The sequence below is a fragment of the Carlito syrichta genome, unplaced genomic scaffold (assembly GCF_000164805.1).
Source record: "Carlito syrichta isolate Samal-C Ts95f unplaced genomic scaffold, Tarsius_syrichta-2.0.1 Scaffold304344, whole genome shotgun sequence".
Taxonomy (NCBI): domain Eukaryota; kingdom Metazoa; phylum Chordata; class Mammalia; order Primates; family Tarsiidae; genus Carlito; species Carlito syrichta.
Genome location: NW_007248440.1, coordinates 19,055 through 42,055, shown reverse-complemented (window position 1 = coordinate 42,055; position 23,001 = coordinate 19,055). Strand labels below are relative to the sequence as shown.

The 23,001-nt window shown below is 34.2% G+C and overlaps 1 protein-coding gene across 1 annotated transcript in view; it reads right to left on the bottom strand.

Annotated features, from left to right (window-relative positions):
- Positions 1-23,001, bottom strand: part of LOC103262133 (myosin-IIIa-like) — a 104,662-nt gene that overhangs the window by 62,660 nt on the left and 19,001 nt on the right. Inside the window, exons 5-7 of the mRNA XM_008059746.1 lie at positions 8,587-8,663; positions 4,235-4,380; positions 1,824-1,889 (exon numbers count right to left, since the gene is read on the bottom strand). Of these exons, the coding sequence (XP_008057937.1) occupies positions 1,824-1,889; positions 4,235-4,380; positions 8,587-8,663 (289 nt within the window). The remainder of the gene's footprint in view (positions 1-1,823; positions 1,890-4,234; positions 4,381-8,586; positions 8,664-23,001) is intronic.

The window sequence follows — 23,001 nt, the reverse complement described above, 5'->3', positions numbered from 1 at the left end:
GAATTACAGGCATGTGCTACCACGCCCAGCTGATTTTTTGATTTATTGTAGAGATGAGGTCTCGCTGCCCAGGCGGGTCTCGAACCCTGCGGTCTCAGGCAATCCACTCACCTCAGCCTCCCAAAGGCGTGGGATTACAGGCTGAGCCACCGAGCCCGGCAGCATACTTATTTTTATTAGGGATTTTAAGTACTGATTGGAAGGGTACTCAATGCACATCTTTGAGAAGGATTTAAGCTCTGGCTATAAATTTGTGCCATACAACTTTCCAAGTCCTATCTAACCCTGAGATTCAGAGAATCTACGATTATAAGAAAACTGGGCTGTCATGCCTTAGCTTGAGCAGTGACATTTCTAATCAGTTTTGTTAATCCTGGGATAATAATTTGGCAACTTATTTCATTGGGTTTAACCCAAAAGATATTTCCCAGGGATGCTAAAATATGCTATGGACTAAGGAGGGCAATGTCAGAAAATAAAAACAAGTGCTCTTAGTTTTCATTTAGTTTAATACAATAAATCTAGTATCTTGTATCTAGTAGCACTTGTATCTATATATACAGAAAAATCACATGTAAAATTGTTTTATTCAAGTAAAACTCTATCAAATAGCTAATGTGTATCAGGCACTCTGCTAAGACACTGGAGTTACATTGACAAGGCACATTCAGGACCCTAGAGTGGCTTACTGTCTAGTTAGAGAGAAAGATGTCAAAACAGTTATAGGCATGTCATTAGAGAATGAGGAGCAAAATGCAGTAGCACACAGGACCGAATACTAATTGCTTGGTGGAAACCCAGGAAATGTTTCTCAGAGGGGAAACTGTAGGAAATATGTCAAAGACACTAAATTTCACTGAGAATCTAAGAAGAAGAATCTACAGACACGGGTAGACCTTGCAAATCATGAGGGCCCTTCATGTTTCCGTGATTCTCCTAAGCGCTTTGATAAATGTGATTGCAGTTTATTAAATGCAATGCTTTGCACGACACATGCTTAGTAATGTCTGATCAAGTGAAAATTTTAAAAAAACAATCTTTCTTGAGTTTTCACAAATTCTTGAATATAAGCTTTTTGTCTTTAGAAGAATAAGCAGAAATTCTTGGTGGGAGAACCAGTGATATTAGCATGTATGAATATTGTTGGGTCTGCGACTTTATTTGCACTATCTACATTTTCTAAGTAGTTTGGCATACCATATTCCCTATTTGTAACAAGGGGTCATTCATTACCTTATTTATTTAAGATGAAGACAAAATAAAAATTGTAATGAAAAGTTTATGGGACAAATTTCTAGAAATAGCTGACTCCTAGTTTCTAGTCAATTGTCTGGAGGCATTGCACTTGAGCTAAATATTTGTCAAATTAAGAATGTTCAATGAGTTTCAAATGCATAAGTATTTTATAGATATGAATATCTGATTCACTAATTGTAATGAAAATTCTCTGATTATAATGAGAATTAGTGATGTAGATAAAATGACGGATTAAACAACTGACTAGGTAGAACCTAAGTGAGCAGATGGAAAATGCTGAGGGCATAACTTCAAAAGGCAGGTGAACAGAAGAATGTGTCTATGTACCATAAAGCATCTACAGAAGCATAGCTATTGATAAGTGAATAAACATGACCCTAAGGTCATTACTTGAGTAATGATGAATTCACTGAACATTTAAAAGACACTACAGATGCTTCTTCTGCAGAAAATAATGGAAACCTCTGGGGCTGTTTAACAGATAAGAAGAAATAGGAAGAGATTCTGTTATAGAGGCTGGTCTCTTTGTTTTTGTTTTTGTTTTTTTAGACTCTATTATTACTCACTTGCTAATGAAGTCATTGAATTCTGCCGACCATAGCTCAGGTTGCCTTAGTTTGGGGGGTGGATTCCTACAAAAATAAGGATCAGTGTTGGAAAGCGTAATTGGTCAGTCAGTGTAGAGTGAGAGGCAGAGCTGAATAGACTAAGGCATTACTATAGTCATAGGTTCTTCTGGTTATAATCAAGGATTGTCTTCGGTTTCCTATTTCAAGACAGAGCATTAGTTATTAATCATTCTTTCCATAAAATGACACATTCCTTGTTTCTCTGAAAACAATATATGACTCAATTTTTCCAACTGTTAATTTTCTTATTTTAAATACTCTTCTTGCTTTTTCCTGACAGCCCTAGAAGAAAACAGCAATTCTTTGGGACTAAAAATTGAATACCGGAGAAAAAAATGTTTTCCTACGAGTCCCATAGAAGTCCCTGAGGAATATCCAGGGAGCACAGAGGTGACGTATATGGAATATGGAGGAGAGAGGCACAGTAGAATGTTTTCATGGGTTGTTCTTTTTTTCACTGGATACGTGGCAAGAAACAAGTGTCACAAAAGCAAGGAACTAAAAAGCATTACTAGTTATAAAGCTCTGAATGCCACTTAAAAAATTTGTTATTAATTCCTTTCCATTTAAGAACAAATCTTTTCTTTTGGGGTACATCCATGAATACAAAGGAACATCATTTGAAAACGAGGCTGTTCTAACTCTGTAATCAAGCAACATTGATCAACCATGATAGTGGAATCTGTTGAAGTGCTGCTTTATGTTAATTCTAACAGCTCTTTGTTTTCATTAGTGGAATGGAAATACTTTGCCTTCAGTTCTGCATTACTCCTTAAATAGCTCATAATGAAATTAACGTATAGTTTGTACAGGCTCATTAAAGAAAAGTGCAGCTACTCATCTACTCCAGATCACATCTAAGCTCATTTCACAATGCTTAGGACTATTTGAAGATCTCTATTTGCACATTAAAAGAAGTAATTCCTTTCTCCAAAAATCTCATTTTGCTTCTTGTCCTCTTAAAAATTACCTTTTATGAGATTTATTGCTTTACTTTAGTATAACAAAGTTTTGATTATTTCAGAACACTCAGAATTGGGTAGCTTTTCATATCCCCTTTCACTACATATTTCTATAGTCAGTAATCTTGGAATTTCATTTTAGAGACATGCTGGTGGTAGAAATAATATGAAATAACTAAAACGATGTTGTTTCCAGAATTACTTTGCACACTACATATTCCTTAGGTACACTACATGTCAACAGTCTCATTGATCCTTCATATGGCATCATCCCAAGAGTAATAACTTCAGGCTAAATACGGTGATTTAAACTATAATTAAAATGGCTCAGGAAGTATAGCACTTCTCCTTACATACTGAATGACAACAGTAATTGGAAAATATAAATTAAAAAAAAATTTTATTATAAAGATATGGGATACAATTCAGAGTTAGGTATACAAACATTGATCATGCAAGTACCCTTGTTGAAAACTTTTCCTCAAATTTAATGAAATGTCTTAGACTTGTACAGAGAAGGTTTTCCTTTCTTTTCTGTAATCTTGTTTCCCCATTTACAAAATAAGCAGTATGAAAAGGATGATATATAGCTAAGGTAATATAATTTGAAACAGATAGAACAGGAAATTCAAAGATAAAATGAAAAACAAATTCAAATGCTTTGGTCTTATAATAATTAATTACATGCAACATATTCCAAATTAATCCATTTGGAAATGAATACATCACATTGACATTATTTCTTTAAGACTAGAATATTTTCCCCATGGCTTTGTACATATTATTCTATGTTTTACAGGCATTGGAACCACAAAATTTGTTTAATGGAGCGTGTAGGATCTCCATAGATAATAAGGTGCTTTCTTGGAGTCAAAGAGGTTATTCATTTAAATTTATTGTTTTATATTAACATCGTTAAAATAGCAAATGTTTAAAATTAGTATTTTATCAATAAAGTCTATTTATCATTTTCTTAATAATATTATTTTTAAAGTTCTGAATAAAGAGAAGTCTTAGCAAGTGGTAAGAAATTACTGGACTGGTAGGTGAAGACAAAATCACTGTTGCATTGACTACGGATAGGGTACTTCACTGATTCATTGGGGAATGTATAAAGAGTGGGAAGAAGTTCTATTATCTGAAATAAAACCTTAACAAAAGAGAGAAAGACATACTGATTATCAAGAGATTTTTTAAAAAATGTAGACTAGGGAAATTCAATTACTGACAAATACAGTGTTTTGGAAGAGCAGAATAATATTCCAGGTCACTTTATTCCCAACTTGGTATATATCTGAATATGTGCATGATGAGTATGATGAACACTCAACAACTGTAGCAAGAAAATTGGGCTACAGATACTGAACTCAATGTTAGTCATCTGACCTTGGTATTTTGAAGAGTGCTCTCATGGGATGCAGGTCGGCTAGTGGAGGATCTCCATCACCCAACTCAATGGCTGTAATACCCAAGGACCAAGTGTCACATCTGGCATCATAAGTGGTATCCAATTGTTGTTCACATGCAATCACCTTTTAGAAATAACAACAAAATAGACAAAGTATGTGTGACTCTAATAACATATAGCAAAATAATTACAACAAAGCATTAAGAGGTTAAACTGGTGAAGTTTGATTGCTACAAGGAAAGATAAAGGCAATAATTTAGGAGAAGATCAAAGTAGTATTAGTATTAGTGGTAGTATTTTTATTCTGAGAACACAGAATATTTTAGCAGGTTTACAAATACAAGGGAAGAAACCCATGAAAGGAAATATTTTGAAAATACAGAGCAAAAGAGGAAAGAAACAGTGTCCCAATGGGAAGTGATGGAATCAAATGCACAGCTAGACTGCATAGTTGGACTCACTCAATAAGCATTTGATGAGGGAATGCGGACATTCGCTAGACAAGGATAAAGAACACATCTTTAAAGAGTTAAAAGTGGAAGAAGTAAAGAAAAATAAGCTTGAGGGAAGTCTAGTTAGATGGCCATGATCTTTACTGGCAACAAGAAGTCAAGGATATCCACGGTAGCAATGAGACAAATTTGGAGAAATGCAAAGAGGTTGAAGTCACTAATAAAAAGAAATAAACTGAATAAAAATAAACATTGATGATGATTTACCAACAGCTTATCTAGGATCACCTTAAATTTTAAAACTGCAACCAGGTTTAAAAACATGTCATTAATCAAAGATGTAACTTAGACACAAGGAAAAGGGGGGATCTATCTTTGCAACATAATAAAGATAAGTATTACATAGGAAAATTATTGCATTAATTACTTTGCAATTTATTTCTAAATGTATAAATACAAATACAAATGGACCATGAATGCTAATGATTAACATCAGTAATCACAAAAAGGAAATTCAACTTTATATTTTAAAAATTATTTTTTATATTTTTAAAGTTTTATACTTTGTGAATGCAAACCCACAAGAAAAATTAAAAAATGATTTTGATATTATGGCAGATTTGAATTGTTATCTACAGTACTGTAAAATGATACATAAAGTGAAAGAAATATAAGGCCTTGTCTGAAACAATATTTCACCTTTCTCCACTTAACATCAGTCCTAACGCATTTTTAACGATCCCTATGTTGGCACACTGGAGTTTAGTTGGCAACATTTACAAACGTGTCACTTAGGAGGGGTGATTTCTTCATGAATCAGTCTTTATTCATACCCTGACACTGATGGCAATGATCACACATATCAGTGCGATTAAAAATTAAAAAGAAGGCAATGATAAACATAGCATATAGGGTAGCAGTTACTCTAGAGAGGAGGCAAGATACTGATGATCTAGAGGAAGAGCTAGAGGCAGATGTAAGCTATTGATAACATTCTAGTTCTTGCTTGGGTGGTGAGTTCATGGGCAAATAAACCCCTGGAACCAGTCCATTTCTAAGTATCTGGAGGTTAATAATAAGTACATACACAAGTAAATTATATATATGCATATGTATGTTTACAGAGAGAGACTCGGAGAGACAGAAAGAGAATATATTATCCCAACTTAGAGTTAGTTCGATGGGGACATCACCTTACACAGTGTTTCTTAATCCTTCCTACAAAATTATTTCCAGTCACATGAGAGTGCACTGCTGAAATCACAGAGCATATCCTAAGTACTGAAAGTATGAGTTCCAAGTTTTACATAAAAATATATGTGCCAAATATTCATAGAAACATTATCCATAATAACCAAAAAGTGAAAAAAAATTCAAGTGTCTATTAACTGATAAATGGATAAACATAATGTATTATATACATACAATGAAATACCATTCAGTCATAAATGAAGTATCATTATATGCTTCAACATGGATCAACCTTGAAAACATTACACTGAATAAAAGAAACCAGACACAAGGGCCACATATTAGATAATTCCATTTATATGAAATTTCCAGAAAAGTCCAATCCATAGAGACAGAAAATAGATTAATGGTTGCCTAGGGTACAGGTGTTTGGGGAGAAATGTGGAATGACTGTTAATGAGCATAGGGTTTCTTTTAAAGGGAACAAAAATGTTTAAACTTAGATTGTGAAAATGATTCTACAATCTTGTATATGTATATTTAAAAAAATCAGAATCTCATACACATTAAGTAAGTGAATCATATGGTATATGAATTATATCTCTATAAAACTGTTAAAAAATTTTAAGATACATTCATATGAATTTTCCATTCTGTTATATAGTATATCTTTGTTTGCCTTAGCATAAAAATATATTTTTGGCCACACCAACTTTTTGTTCCTAGTAAAATTGATGCTTCAGGATAATGCATTATTTTTACAGCTTTACACATGTGGTCCTGGAACATCTCCCCATAGGCTCAAGACTGCCTAGGACAATCTTGTTTTATGCTTGCTGTCCTAGAATCACTATAAATATTATCCTTCTTCATTCTCCAATGTGTGCTGGTTTGTGTAAGTTTTATGGTCGCCTGCCATAGTCACCATTTCCCTTGTTCAGTTCATTCTGGCACATTTGTACTCCAATTTGAGAAGAATGGTTTTACATAAATAAAAATACTACCTCTGAGGCATAATCTAATTTAAAAATGTCAAATCAAGAACTTCACTTTTCAACTGATAACTGATTTGAATAAGCTTGCCTCTGGGATTCTAAAAAGACTGAAAGACTTCTATGCCTTTATGGTAAATATATTTATATTTGTTTACATTATTGCTTTCTAATTCTTAGAAATTTGTCAATAATAACATGGAGTGGGATATATTGAATATCTTGATTAACTAGAAAGCTGATTATCCAAAAATATGTTCTTCTTCAAAGCTAGAAAGTACTTATTACAGAGAAGTGAATATAATATGCAGAAAAATCTCAAACATATATTTACATGAGAACTTGAAAAAATTACAGTGAATCTTTATATTTTCTATAACATTCATTAGTTTGCTAAGCAGGAAAGAACTTTCAAGCCCTATTTGTGGTACCATAGGTTTCTTAATAATGAATAATGACTCATCAAAAAAATGACTGTCTAGGAATTGCATATTAAGTGTTTTTACCAAATGGCAAACTTAAATATATAATAATGACTTTGTTACTATAAATTAACATACAAAAACCAAGCTAGGCTATTAATTATATAATAATATAGTTATTATATATTATTTATTATTATTTTAATTGTTAATATATGAAAACAAATGTACTGCTTGATATTTTACCTATATTTTTATTAAACTTCTCATTTGTGTAAATTTTTCATAAGTTTTTAAAATATTGTTAATATATCAGAGCAAACTACAGAAATTCACATTTGAGATTCTCTTATCCAATTTTGTTTTTGCTTATATGGCTATAATTTTTATTCTAAGATGTATTCCCTGTTATAAAGTTTTTTAATCAATTGTATTATTTTAAAAGTTTCTTAAAACAATTTATCCTCTCTCCATATTTTATATTGTTTACATTTTAACTTATTTTGTAAGTAATAATTGAATTAGAATTCAAATAAAAACAGTACACCAGGATATAATCCTCAAACAAATTTAATTATAAGATTTTGCAATATCAATACAGTGTTTGAACTATTTCTCTTCCCTTCACTCCCTAGAAAATTAGAGATAAATAGCAGATCTTTTCCCAACAGCTGCAGAGAGTTTTCAAAAATAAGCATTCATTATGAGTGATAAACATAATTTTAAAAACTAAAAGCATTAACTATAACTGTGAGGAGCAGATGTGACTCAAAAACTTTTCCCCTCAACTATTTTAGCAGTTTAGCTACAACTTCCCAAAGGTCATGGTGAAAAGAATCTACTGAAGCTGCACTTAGCCCCCAGCCTGAGTGACAACACAGAGCCTGCCATGGAGGTTAGCACACCTGGATCTGAAGTCACAAAGGCTAGGGGTTCTCATAAAATTTATATTATTATTTAATAACAGAATGCAAATACCGTTAATACAGATTTTTGCTAACTAATTTTAATAAAAGATCAAAGCTGTAAGTAGTTTCTTTTTATCTCATCTGATCCATTCACTCAGTATTTTACTAATTCATGTATTCATTCAAAGTCCATTTAATGACCACCTCCCATGTGGCTATTCATACATGCAAAAATCTCACATTACAGTAATACAACTGACAGTTCCTTCTGTTATATTCCAAAACACCTATGGGGACAGAGTACACATAAAAAGGAGTCAGAAAGGATCAAGTACTACATTGTCTCCTTCAAAATTCTATCTGACCTCAGGAGCCATCCAAAATGGTGTTCCTACAGATGTATTCCGACGGTGCCGGGTGCTGGTAAGCTGTGCAGACACACCTGGAAGGAAGAAACGAGATGCACTTCTTGCATTAATTACTCATGTAAAGAGTTTCCAATCACTATACATTTTCTTACAAACTAATATTAAAATTCTGTCCCCTCAAAGTTGCCAGTGAACTTAACTTTACATAAAAGGATCCTAAATTAGGGTTTCTACATAGCCAAAATGCAGAATGGTCCTTCTATTTTCTGTTTCTCATATCTGAGTCCTACTCCTCACTAAAGTCCCATTTCAAGTCTTAGTTCTCCTATGTTGACCTTTAATCTGCTGCTGATCATACTAATCTCTATTTCTTTTGATTTTCTACATTTTAATGTATTACATTAATGTATTACATTTGTCTGCAATATATATATATGTGTATAGCAAGTATATGTAATTGTTATTTGTATGGTTTGTTTCCTCCCCTCTCACTTCCTCCCCCTGCCCACTAACAGATTTTGGTGAATCTGAGAATGTTCTATATGATGTTATGTGCATAGCAGGTAGCCTGTGAAAATGCATAAAATTATTTTCCATCTCTCAACCCTTGACAAATCACACCTGATCTGGCTGGAAGTTTCAAATTAACTACATTTATTTAAATCATTACTAGAACTAATTCTTTTCCTTTAAAGAGATAACAGATTGAGGGGCTATGATGAAGAGATATAATGAAATATTTTACTCATGTCATTCCATTAGTTCCATGTATCATAACTCTCATAATCATAACTGAGAATCAGCAGTAAGGTTTCTCTTCTCAATTTTTTTTCTTTTTGTTTTTTTTTTTTTTTTGAGTTGGAGTCTCACTCCATTGCCCAGGCTGGACTGTAATGGCACGCTCACTGCCACCCCAACGTCAGCCTTCTGGGCTCTGGTGATCCTTCTGCCTCAGCCTTTCAAGTAGCCAGAACTACAGGCGCATGCTACCATGCCTGGCTAATTTTTTGATTTATAGTAGAGATGAGGTCTTGCCAAGTTGCTGAGGCTGTTCTTGAACCCTTGGGCTCAGGCAATCCCCACCTTGGCCTCCCAAATTTCTTTGCAATTTTCACACTCTTGGTCCTCATGCAAGGGAGCCTGGTTACCACTGACTGTACCGTGCTCCTATTCTGGACATCATGGGTTATACTCAAATTATGCACTTTCATTCCCTGCTTTGAAAAGTACCTACCAGGTGTCACATTAATTCTAGACTCTGGTTGCTTATAAGTTACATAAAGGAAAAAGCACTCATTGAGATTTAAAATGAGAATAGATTTTATTCTCCAAAATGGCATTTGACTTTTACCATGAAATTCAAGGCCATATTCAACCAAACTGGTGTTTCAGTAGCAGAAATATACTTGGGCAGAGGGATGAGGAGTGTGTTTTGGTTCTACATTAATTACATCTCAATGACCCACTCTATCTAAATAAATCCTGTCCTAAAAGAATTTTAATCTATGACCTTCAAATTTTGCCTTTTAAAAAGTTCATTATTTGAGATCCCCACTAAATCATTTTCAAATTCAAAGATTATCTAATCTGTGCTTGAAGATTCTCCCTTCAATATTTTCCAACAGACTATCTGGAGAAGGAGAATCAGTAAAGTCCCATTTCCCCAAAATGCATATTCTATATTTAACTTTTTTCTTTTTAACATTTCAAAAAAATTAAATTTCAATCTAAACATTTTATCTTGTCCTGTTCTATGAATTAAAGACAGTGACTAAACTTGGATATTATGGTGTATCAGAAGATAGTAATTTATTGATATAATTGGGGAAAGTAAATAAGTTTTAAAAGCAAATTTAATTTAAAATCAGTTCTAAATTTTCAAAAATTATATTAAGGGTTTCCAGTTATTAATGAAAAATTTTATAGTATTATAGTTTTCAAGGTCTGCTTATGAGTGAGAACATATGACACTCTGTTATTTGTTTCTGTGCTAGATCACTGAGTATGATCGACTCCAAATCATCCAAGTTGCTTGGCAGTAATGGGAAACTGACAGGGGAGGGGGATGGGATTGGCAGTTGAGGGAAACTGCTAGGGGAGGGAGGGGCATACCTCATCAACAAGGGTACCTGCATAATCAATGCTTGTATACCTAAACCTGAATTGTACCCCACATCTTTATAATTAAAAAATAAATAGAATGATCTCTCACAGAAACAAAGATCTGAGTGTCATATGTTCTCATTCATAAGTGGACCTTGAACATCTATTGTAAAGGATTGACAGTGGCAGGAAACTATGGGGGGGTAGTAAGGGAAAGGGAGGTGAGATTAACGGTAGTCAATATCTGTCTGGGGACAGGGAGACACCCCTTATCAACAAGGGTGCCTGAACAATGCATATTTGTATACCTAACCTTTAACTGTACCCCACAAATTTAAAATAAAAAATATGTTTTTTTTAAAAAAAGAAATTATAACAATAATTGCCTCTTGTGGAACTAAGTTTTCTGCTTTTCTTCTGAGTTACCTGCATTTTGCTTGGCTTTATCTTCACAGTAAAACCCAGAATAAGTAACCTTCTAAAGTTTAATTTGTGTGAGAGGAGGAATCTTGTTTGTCTTGTATACACAGTCACTGCATAAAAGAGTACTTAGTACAAATAAAGGCCCTTAATAAATGTTTGTTGAGATAGATAAGTGATCAATAAAAATCCATCAGAAGGGAAGAAAAAAATAAATAAGTAAATAATTTTTTTAAAAAGAAAAATTTTTAAGTTATATTTGACCCTTGGTGAATATTTTTCTTTCAATTTTATAGAGATAATTTAAGAATTCAAATATCACTTAACTGAAATGTGAAGGGAAGGGGAAAAAAAACAAACAAATAAAAATCAAATTTTGCTCCTAGTAGGAAAGTGACATTTTACACATTTTCTCTTTCTGAATATGATGATTCCATCACTAGAAATGGCAGTTTTTAGCAAGTAGCCATCTACTAGTACTTTAATTTATAGACACAGACAGCTGAAAAGGACTTTCCCTCCACAATCCCAGGAAATAAACATGGAATGATGCCAATAAGATTTTTTAGGGGTGTGGCATATGAGTCATGGTAGACCATCACACTCTTTTTCTTGGAAATGTGAATCTTGAGTGGAAACACTGAAGGAGAGAAGGTAACGAGAGCTGAGTTAGCCAGTAGCAGGGTCCTAAGGGTGAGTTCAGGTGATTTTCTTCCTGAGGTCTAGGGCTTTCACAGCTGTGTCCTTGGGATGCCAGAATGCCCAGCTTCTCCCTGGATTTTGTGAACCAGCCAGTGTTGTTTTCAACATCCTTACCTAAGTTGATCAGAGTCCATTCCTGACTGACAAGTATAAAACCCCAATGATTTTACATCTAAAATAGCAAAGTGTCAAGAGCATAGTTGATAATGAGTTTACAAAGCCTAACAGTCATTAGACTTTATATAAATATGAGATTATATTTTATTTATATACTTATATTAATATAAGATCAATAATTTTCTAAGGAAGGCAAATATTTAGTCTGCAATCTTTTCAATCAAACATCCCAAACAGAAAGAAATGTTTGAGCAAGAATACTGTATATAGATATAGTAATAGACTTCTCTATATATTTACTAGCATACCAATATATGTATTATGAAACATATAAAAGATAATGAGATTAAAGCATGAGATTAAAATAATAATTATAATAGAAATATGACTATTTCTTCCTGTACACCAATGATGTTTTGCACATATCCTGGCACTGATGCCCTCTTCAAAATCTGATCAATTGCTGTCTGTTGGTATCCTGAAGAAGGAATGTTTTACACATGGTTTCTTAAAGAGTAAACTGTATGCTAACAAGAAAAATTCAGCCCAGACTGTAAAGGAGGAAAAAGTCCCAAATTAAGTGAAAATACAACTAGATAAAGGAATCCTTGAGTCTGAGAATACCAGATTATTATGACATTAAAAACAGGACACATGCCCAACTATGAACATGTGACACAGAGAAAGACATTTACTAAATTTCATGTTTTTTAAGAATCTTCAATGCCTGTTAAACCTCAAAATCATTTTACCAACACAGCCAAACAGCTTCACAGCTAGAAGACAACTTAATGGTCATAAATTCTAACTTGCTTATTTTCAGGTTAGTAAAGTTAAGCTGGATAAAGAAGTCACTCCAGAGGATAAATAGCATTTGTACTTAATATAAATTCCCACAAGAAAAATAGCTAAGGAAATAGAAAAATGCAAAATTCTATTAAAAATGATTGACATACATTACTTTAAAAGGCAACAGGGATCCAAAGTATGAGTTCAGGAGCCCTAGGAAATAAAGAAGATTAGTAAAATCTTCTCATCCAGAGAGTAGCTAATGGAATAAGTTACCAAAGTAAATAGTTACATAATCATCTCAAGAGAGAAGACGCTGATGGACTGGAAAATTCCAGGCAGAAAGTTGGGATAGCAAGAGAATATGGAAAGAAATAAGAAGACAAAAAGGATCAGGGTTGAACAGAAAACAGGCAGAGAGGATAATAATCTATTAAAAGTCAAAGCCACAGGAGCATCATAGAGGTTTATGTTAGTGAGTCTTTAGCCTTTTGCTTTACTAGGGAATTTTCAGGCTATTGTAGGCCCATCCAGCAAGGCTTCCTAGGCTGTTTCATGGCTGTACAGCAACCCCATTTGATATTGTGTAAGTCTCATTTCTAGGGAGAGAAATGTACAGACTTTATCCCTGCAATCAAGAGGTCTCTAAGGGTCGTAGGGAGACAGTAGAAACATCAAATATGTGGTTTCTAATGTGGTTCAATAGACCAGACTACTGTCAGGAACTTGATTTGCTATCACCATATAGCAAAACCCTTGACATCACAATAGAACAGAGAGATAAGTACATTTTCTGTCGTTAAAAACAAAATATTGCAGTTGTAAGAATTGAAATTATCAAAATATAGACTTTTGTCAATATAAAGAGGTCAAAAATGTATTATGCCATTTAATATCATTTTGCTGATGAGACTAACATAGTGAGGTTGCTGGGTGTGGTGGCTCACGCCTGTAATCCCAGTACTTTGGGAAGTGGAGGCAAAAGGATTGCCTGAGTCCAGGGCTTGAGACCAGCCTGGGCAACCTAGGAAAACCTCATCACTAAAAGAAATAAAAAAAAAAGTTAGCTGGGCATGGTGGCACACACCTGTAGTTCCAGCTACTTGAAAGTCTGAAACAGAAGGATTACCTGAGCCCAGCAGGTCAAGGCTGCGGTGGCTGTGAACCTGCCACTGCACTCCAGCCTGGGCAACAGAGTGAGACTCCAACTCAAAAAAAAAAGATAGTGAGATAATTAATTTTATGAGTCAACTTGGCAGGCCATGGTACACAGATAATATTCTAGATATTTATCTGAAAGTATTTTTTTGGATCAGATTAATATTTAAATTGCTGCATTTTGAGTAAAGCAGATTACCTTCCATAATGTGGGGGGCCTCATCCAATTATTTGAAGGCTTAAATAGAACAAAAACTCAACTGCCATGGCAAGAAGAAATTCTGCCAAAACACTGCCTTTGGATTCAAACTGCAACTCTTCCTTATAGCCTACACTGCAGATTTGGGACTTGTCAAGCCTTCATAACCTTGTAAGCCAATTCCTTAACACACACATACTCTCTCAATCAATCAATCTCTCTCTCTCTCTCTCTCTCTCTCTCTCTCTTTCTCTCTCTACAACACACACAAACACAAATACATATGTATGTACATATATACATACATACACATATGTACATATATATATACACATACATACAAATATCCTATTGACATACAAACATCTTATTGGTTCTGTTTCTCTGGAAAACCTTATTCCTTTTTTTTATGATAAGAACTCTTAGGATTGTCCTTTCAAATGAACTAGATTGAACAAGATCGTTTATTACCTTTTTTTTCTTGATAAGACATGTCAGAAAACACAATTTTAGTAGGCAATACAGTTGTAGCAACTTTTAGGGGTATAAAAGGGCAGCACTCTTTTTTTTCCTATTCTTTTTTTTTCCTTCCTGTACTATTATCTTTTTCCCCTCTTAAGAGCCAGACAATGAAAATTTCAGATATTCAAAAGGAAATACACATACAAGGAAATTTAGAAAGTCACTGTATACATCCAGGGAAAGGTGCAGGTTCAAAAAAGGCTAAAGAAGACCTTAAGTTTACATTTCAGGCTGATCCTTGGCACACAGATAGGCTACAACAATCAAAAAAGCAAAAACCAGCAAATACTGGGGAAGGGAAAGAATCTAACTTCCAGAGTTATTACATTATTAGATCCAAATATCCAGTTTTCACCAGAAAAAAATCACAAGACATACAAAGAAGTAGAAAACTACAGTCAATTTAAAGGAAAAAAACAACAAACAATAGAAACTCTCCCTGAGAAGGATCAGATGGCATACTTGGCCAGGCAAAAACTTTAAACAACTGTCTAAAAGATGTTAAAAAAAATTAATGGAAGACATGGGAAAAGTTAAGAAAATACTGTATGAACAAAATGGAAATATCAATAAAGAGACAGAAAATCTAAAAGAAATGAAAAAACTTTCAGGAGGTAAAAAATTCAATAACTGAAAATTTTAAAAAATCACTAATAGGATTCAAAAGCAGGCTTGAGCAGTCAGAAAAAAGAATTAAAGAATCTGAAAATAGGACCATGGAATTATTGACTCTGTGGCACAACAACAAAAAATGACTGAAGAAAAGTTAACAGATTCTAAGGGACTTGTGGTGCACCATCAAGTAGATAGACATATGCATTGTGAGAATCCCAGGAGAGAGAGAGAGAAATGGAGCACAGAAATTATTCCAAGAAATAATAGCCCAAATATTCCCAAATTTGATGAGAAACATGAATATATACATCCAAGAAGTTCAATGAATTCCAAGAGGAACTCAAAAATACCCAGACCAAGACATATCATAATCACATTGTCATAGGCCAAAGATGAGAGAATCCTGAAAGCTGCAAGAGAAAAGTGACTCATGAATCCTCAAGAAGATTCAGCATATTTGTCATCAGATACTTTGGAAGCCAGAAGGCAGTAGGCTAATACATTCAAAGTGCTGGGGAAAAAATACCAGATAAGAAACTTATATCCAGTAAAACAGTCCTTCAAAAGTGAAGGAGAAATTCAAGGCTTTTCCAGATCAACAAAAGTTAAGGGTGTTTGTTACTACCAGAACTGCCTGTGAGAAATGCTAAGAGGAGTTCTACAGGTTGAAATGAAAGAACACTAGACAGTAATTCAAAGCTGTAAGAAAAAATAAATACATCAGTGAAAGTACATACATGGATAATTATAAATTATTTTAACTTTGGTTTATAACTTCATGTTGTGTTATTCTCTACATGATTTAAGAGATGAGTATACATTCAAAAAAATCTACTATTAGTTTAAAAGCTAATATTGTAACTTTGATTTGCAACTCCATGTTTTGTTTTTTAATAATTTAAGAGAGCAATGCATAAAAACATTTATGAGTTTATGTTTTAGGACATACAATACATAAAAATGTCATTTTGTAACACCCAAATACAAAGGGCATGAGGACAGATCTGAATGAGATCAATGAGAGGAGAATTTTTGGATGTTATTGAAGTTAAGCTAGTATAAATTCAAATTAGAGTGACTTCAGTATGTTAAATGTGATCTCCATTATAATCACAAAGAAAATAGCTGTGAAATGTATGTAAAAGAAAATGAGAACAGATTTAAGACATTTCACTGCACACACACAAAATCAACTATTTGCAACAACATGGATGGAACTGGAGGACATTATGTTACATGAAATAATCCAGGCACAAAAAGACAAATTTCACACACTCTCACTTATATGTGGGAGCTAAAAATCAAAATAATTGATCACATGGAAATAGAGAGTAGGATGATGGTTCCCAGAATGTGGGAAGAGGAGATAAAGTGGGGATAGTTGGTGGGGGCAAATATATAGTTAGAATAACTATTATCTAGTATTTATAGTAAAATAAGGTGACTATAATCAACAATTTATTGTACATTTTAAAATAATGAAGAGTAGAACTGAAATGTTTCTAACACAAAGAAATGATAGATGCTTGAGGTGATAGATACTCCAATTACCCTGATTTTATTATTACACATTGTATGCCTGTGTCAAAACATCCCTATACCCTATAAATATATATCTATTATGTACCTATAATTAAAAATTAAAAAAAATTAAATCAACTAAATACATGAGACAATGGTAATGTAAGAAACGAGAAACAAAAAAAGCTATAAGTCATATGGAACACATAGCAAAATGACACAAATAATCATTTTGAATGCAAATGGATTAAACTCTCCAGTCAAGAGACAAAGATTGACAGAAGGGATAAAAAACCTGTTCCAACTATATGTTGTCTGCATGGGGTCCACTTTAGATTTAAGGACGTGAATAAGTTGAAAGTGAAAGAATGGGAAAAGCTTTTTTTTTTTTTCAGTTGGAGTCTCACTCTGTCGCCCAGACTGGAGTGCAGTGGCCGCTCCCGGCCACCGCAGCCTTGACCTGCTGGACTCCGGAGATCCTTCCACCTCAACCTTCCGAGTAGCCTGAATTACAGGCACGCGCTACCATGCCTGGCTAATTTTTTATTTATTGTAGAGATGAGGTCTTGCCTGCCCAGGCGGGTCTCGAACCAGCAGGCTCAGGCAATCCACTCACCTCAGCCTCCCAAAGGTGCGGGATTACAGGCTGAGCCACCGAGCCCAGCTGGGAAAAGCTTTTCCATGCAACAATAACCAAAAGAACAGAGGTGACTATACTAATATCAGACAAAATAGACTTTAAATTAAAATAAAAATTTATAAGAGACAAAGGAAGACATATATTAATAAAGGTTCACACAATTTTAAATAGTAGGCACCTAATAACAGGTCATCAAAATATACAAAACAAAAATGAACAGAATTAAAGGGAGAAATAGACAATTGTAAAATAATAGTTGGAGTCTTTAATATCCCACTTCGATTATAGATAGAAAAACAAGATAGAAAATAAGTAAGGAAACAGAGGACTTGAAACACACAATAAATCAAGTAGATATAACAGACACATACAGAACACTATCCAACAACAACAGAATATACATTCTTAAGTGCACATGGGACATTCTCAAGGGTAGACCATATATTAGGACATGAACAATTCTCAATAAAGCTTAGAAATATAACTATTATATAACCTATCTTCTCTGACCACAATTAAGCTAGAATTTTATAGGAAGAAAAAATGAAAAGTTCACAAATTTGTGGAAATTGAACAACACACTCTTAAACAACCAATGTATCAAGAATAAATGAAGGAAATGAGAAAATATCTTGAGGCAAACAAAAATGAAAGCAGAACATACCAAAAGTCATGGAACACAGAGAAAGCAGTACTAAGGAGGAAATTCACATTCATAAATGTTTACATGACAAAAGAAAACTCTCAAATCAACAACTTAGCATTATAGCATAAGAAACTAGAAAAAGAAGGACAAACTAAACCCAAAGTTAGCAAAATGAAAGACATGATAATGAATAAAATAGATAAATAAAATACATAATATAAAAACAAAACAAAAAGTAAATAAAATCAAAGGTTGGTTCTTCAAAAAGAACAATAAAATTGACAAACCTTTACCTAGCCTGACTAAGAAAAAGAGAAGATTCACATTACTTAAGATCAGAAATGAAAGTAGAGGCATTACTACTGACAGTATTGAAATAGAAAGTATTGTAAGAAAGTACTATGAAAAATTGTATGACAACAAATTGGATGATCTAGGTCAAATGAACAGATTCCCAGAAACACAGCCTACCAGGATAGAATCACAAAGAAGTAGAAATCCTAAATACACATAGCTAGCAAGGAAATTGAATCAGTAATCAAAAATCTCCCAAAAAAGAAAACTCCTAAACTTATTGCTTTTAAAAGAAAAACGAACATTTAAACATTTAAAGAAGAACTAATACCAACAATGCTCAAACTTTTCCAAACCACAGAAGAGGAGAAAACACTTCTAACTTATTCTGTAAGGCCAGGATTTCCCTCATACCAAAGTTAAACAAACACCCATGTGAGTACATACCTGGGAAAGAGACAATCCCGCACCTCCCAACTGGAAGAGATCTCCCTTGACCACCCACCTCCACTGCCCCTCCTCCTTCCCTACTCCGGACACTGAGGAGAGGCTCTGCAGGAAAGAACTGATTAGAGGACCAATTACAGAGCCCGCCACAAGAGGGCAGTTTTTTTCTTTTTCTTTTTTTAATTTCTAAATTTTTTTTTAATTTTTTGACTGTTAGTTCATCTATTTTCAAAATATTTTTCCTTTGTGCATGAATGTGTCTGAGAGGGTTTTATCTTCATCCCCTCCCAGACTTTTTTCTTTTCTTTTTGTTTCTTCTTTTATTTACTGTTTTCTGTTTATGTGTGTATGCGAATGATTGAGTGTTCAGCTTTAAATTTAGTTGTTTTAGTTGGTTTGTTTTTGCTCTTTTGTTTTTCTGGGGTTTTTTATTTTCATTTTTATAGTTTGAGGTGTGTGTCAATATATGTGTGAGGGTTTGATCTGAATTCCTTTTATTTCTGGTCTTTCTTTTTTCTTCTCTATTCACTTTGTGCTAGGTATGGGTGTGTGAGTGTGTGTGTGTGTGTGTGTGTGTGTGTGTGTGTGTGTGTGTGTGTGTGTTTGTGTGTGTGTTTGTGTGTATGTGTGTGTACTTTTCCTAGGTTTTTGCTGTTTGTTTTGTTTCACTTTGCTGTTATTCCAGTTTGTTTGGAGGTGTGTGTGTGTGTCTGTTTGTGTGTGTGTTCACTTGTTTTTTGCATTGGTTTCTGCTTTGCATCATCATATAGAGTGATGATGAGGAGTAGGTCTCAGGGAACGCATACCACAATAAGTGAACATTGTAATTTACAAGTAATTTCTGAATCCTAGTGCCCCATCTCCTACTTTATTCAAATTTCAAAAACTACAAGAGACAGTAAAGTTTCCCATCTACCATCCTATTTCAAAATAGAACAAATACAGGGCCCAGATCAGGGAAGAATAGAGAACTGAGCAAACATCAGAAGGGAATAACAGAACTAAAGAGAAAAACAAGAGATCTGTCACAAATGAGGAAAAACCAAAGAAAGTCTGCAGCCAATTTCAAGTGTACCAAAGAAAAAACTCCTGAAAAATCAGACCCTGGTGCCCAAGCAATGGAAGTCACTAATGACTGGCCCCAGAATACCACAGGGATTAGGGAATGGATGGAAAGAGTGAATAAGACTCAAGAAAGACTAGATGAAACACTGAAAGAACTTGTAACAGAGATTTGTCAATAAAAATTTCATCCAGGAAATAAATAACAAGATGACAAATACGGAAAGCAGAATTAATCTAGCTGAAGAAAGAATCTCAGAGCTTAAAGACCAGAACATGGAATTAACCCAATCTGTAAAAAGCATAGAAAGAAGACTCAGAAAGAACGAACAAAGCCTACAAGAGATGTGTGATTATATCAAGAGGCCAAACCTACACCTGATTGGTATCACAGAAGAAGAAAGGGAAATGGAGAACAACTTAGAACAAGTATTCCAGGAGGCAATCCAAGAAAACTTTCCCCATCTCACCACAGATATAACCAGTCAAGCACAAGAGATACAGAGAACCCCAATAAGACATAAAATGAGAAGACTAACCCCTAGACACATAGTAATTCACCTATACAAAGCAGGCACAAAAGAAAAAAAAATCCTAGAGGCAGCAAGAGAGAAAGGTCAGACTACAAACCAGGAAAAACCAATCAGAATAACAGCAGACCTTTTGGCAGAAACACTATAAGCAAGAAGGGACTGGAGCCCTATAGTCAAAGTCCTCAAAGATAAACCAAGAATTTCGTATCCAACCAAGCTCAGTTTCATCAGTGATGGAGAATTAAAATCCTTCCCAGACACCCAATCCCTAAGAGATTATGTAGCTTCCAGAACAACTCTACAGAGACACTTAAAAAGGTATTAAGCACAGAAGAAAGAAAAAAAGAATGACCACACAATTTCTAAGAGAACAGCAGAGCACAGAATCAACAGAGAATACAACACAACAAGAAACTTGAAAACACACACATACATCAACCCCAAAGCTGAAAGAAAACAAGCAAACAAAGAAAAATCTTTATAAGAACCTCATGATAGGGATAAATAATCACATTTCAATAATCAGCCTGAATGCAAATGAACTAACTGCACCACTGAAAAGACACAGAATGGCAAACTGGACAAGAAACCATGACCCAATTATATGCTGTATCCAGAAGACTCATCTCACTACAAGTGCTAAACAAGACTCAAAGTTAAAGAATGGAAAATGAGTTTCCAGGCAAATGGAACACAAAAGAAAGCAGGAGTCACGATCTTAACATCAAACAAAACTATTAAGCTATCAAAAATTTTAAAAGATGCAAAAGGACACTACATAATGATAAAAGTTTCAATCATCACCAAGAAATAGCCACACTAAACATATATGCACCCAACATAGGAGCACCAGCATTTATAAAGCAACTACTAAGTAAACTAAAAAAAGATATTGACTCTAATACTATTATATCAGGGACTTGAATACCCCACTAACAGCCCTAGATAGATCATCAAGGCAAAAAATCAACATGGAGATCTAAACTTAACTTGACACTCAATCAAATGGACTTAATAGATACCAACAGATTATTCCACCCAACGACCACAGAATATACATTCTACTCATCACCACATGAAATGTGTTCCAAGATAAAGCACATTTTTGGCCATAAATCAAGCATAAACAAATTCCATAAGGTTGAAATCTTGCCATGCATATTCTCAGACCACAGTGGAATACAAATAAATATCAACACTAACAACATTTCCCCCAAAGCCCACGAAGACATGGACACTAAATAGCACAATGCTGAACAACTATTGGGTCAACACTGAAATCAAAGCAGAAATTTAAAGATTCCGGGAAACAAATGAAAATGAAGAAAAACCTTACCAAAACCTCTGGGATGTCAGGAAAACAGTCCTAAGAGGGGAACTTATATCTCTACAAGCACATATCAAGAAAATGGAAAGATCATAAGTGGAGAGCCTAACAAATCACCTAAGGGAGCTGGAAAGAGAGGACTACCAAAAACTGAACTTTAGCACAAAAATCCAAATCACCAAAATAAGAGCCAAATATGGGACACAGAAGACAAAAATATCATAGAAAACATCAACAAAACAAAAAGCTGATTCTTTGAAAGAATTAACAAGATTGATGAACCCCTAACCAGATCGACCAAGAAAAAGAGAGAAAAAGCCCAAATAAACACAATGAGAAATACAAAAGATCAAACCATAACTGATCCTGAAGAAATACAAAAGATTATCAGAGATAACTATGTTCACCTGTATGGAAACAAGCTTGATAACCTAAATGAAATAGAGGACTTTCTGACATCACACAACTCCCCCAGGTTGAAACAAGAAGACATTGAGACACTAAACAGACCAATAACAACCCAGGAAATTGACTCTGTCATGCGAAAACTTCCTACAAAAATAAGCCCTAGAACAGATGGCTTTCCAGCAGAATTCTACAAAATGTACAAGGAAGAGCAGATACCAATTCTATTGAAAGTATTCCAGGCAATTGAGAAAGATAGAATTCCCCCCAAATCATTTCGTGAAGCTAACATCACACTGATACCCAAACTGGGTAAAGAACCAACAACAACAACAAAAAGAGAACTACAGGTCAATATCCCTTATGAACACAGATACAAAAATCCTCAACAAGATTCTAGCAAATCGGATCCAAAAACATCTCAAAAATCATCCACCATGACCAAGTGGGCTTCATCCCCCAAATGCAGGGCTAGTTCAACATTCGGAAGACCATTAATGTCATTAAATACATCAGCAGATGTAAAAACAAGAACCACATGATTATATCATTAGATGCAGAAAAAGTTTTTTTTTATAAAATCCAGCATCTCTTCTTGATAAAAACCTTCAAATATCTAGGTATAGAAGGAACATACCTCAAAATAGTAAGTGTCATTTACGATAAACCCACAGCTAACATATTGCTAAATGGACAGAAGCTGGAAACATTTCCCCTGAAAACTGGAACAAAATAAGGCTGCCCACTCTCACCCCTCTTGTTCAACATAGTGTTGGAAGTCCTAGCTAGGGCAATTAGTCAAGAGAAGGAAATCAGGGGTATCCAAATAGGAAAGGAGGAAGTCAAGTTATTCCTCTTTGCTGATGATATGACCCTATACCTTGAAAATCCAAGAGAATCTGTCAAAAACCT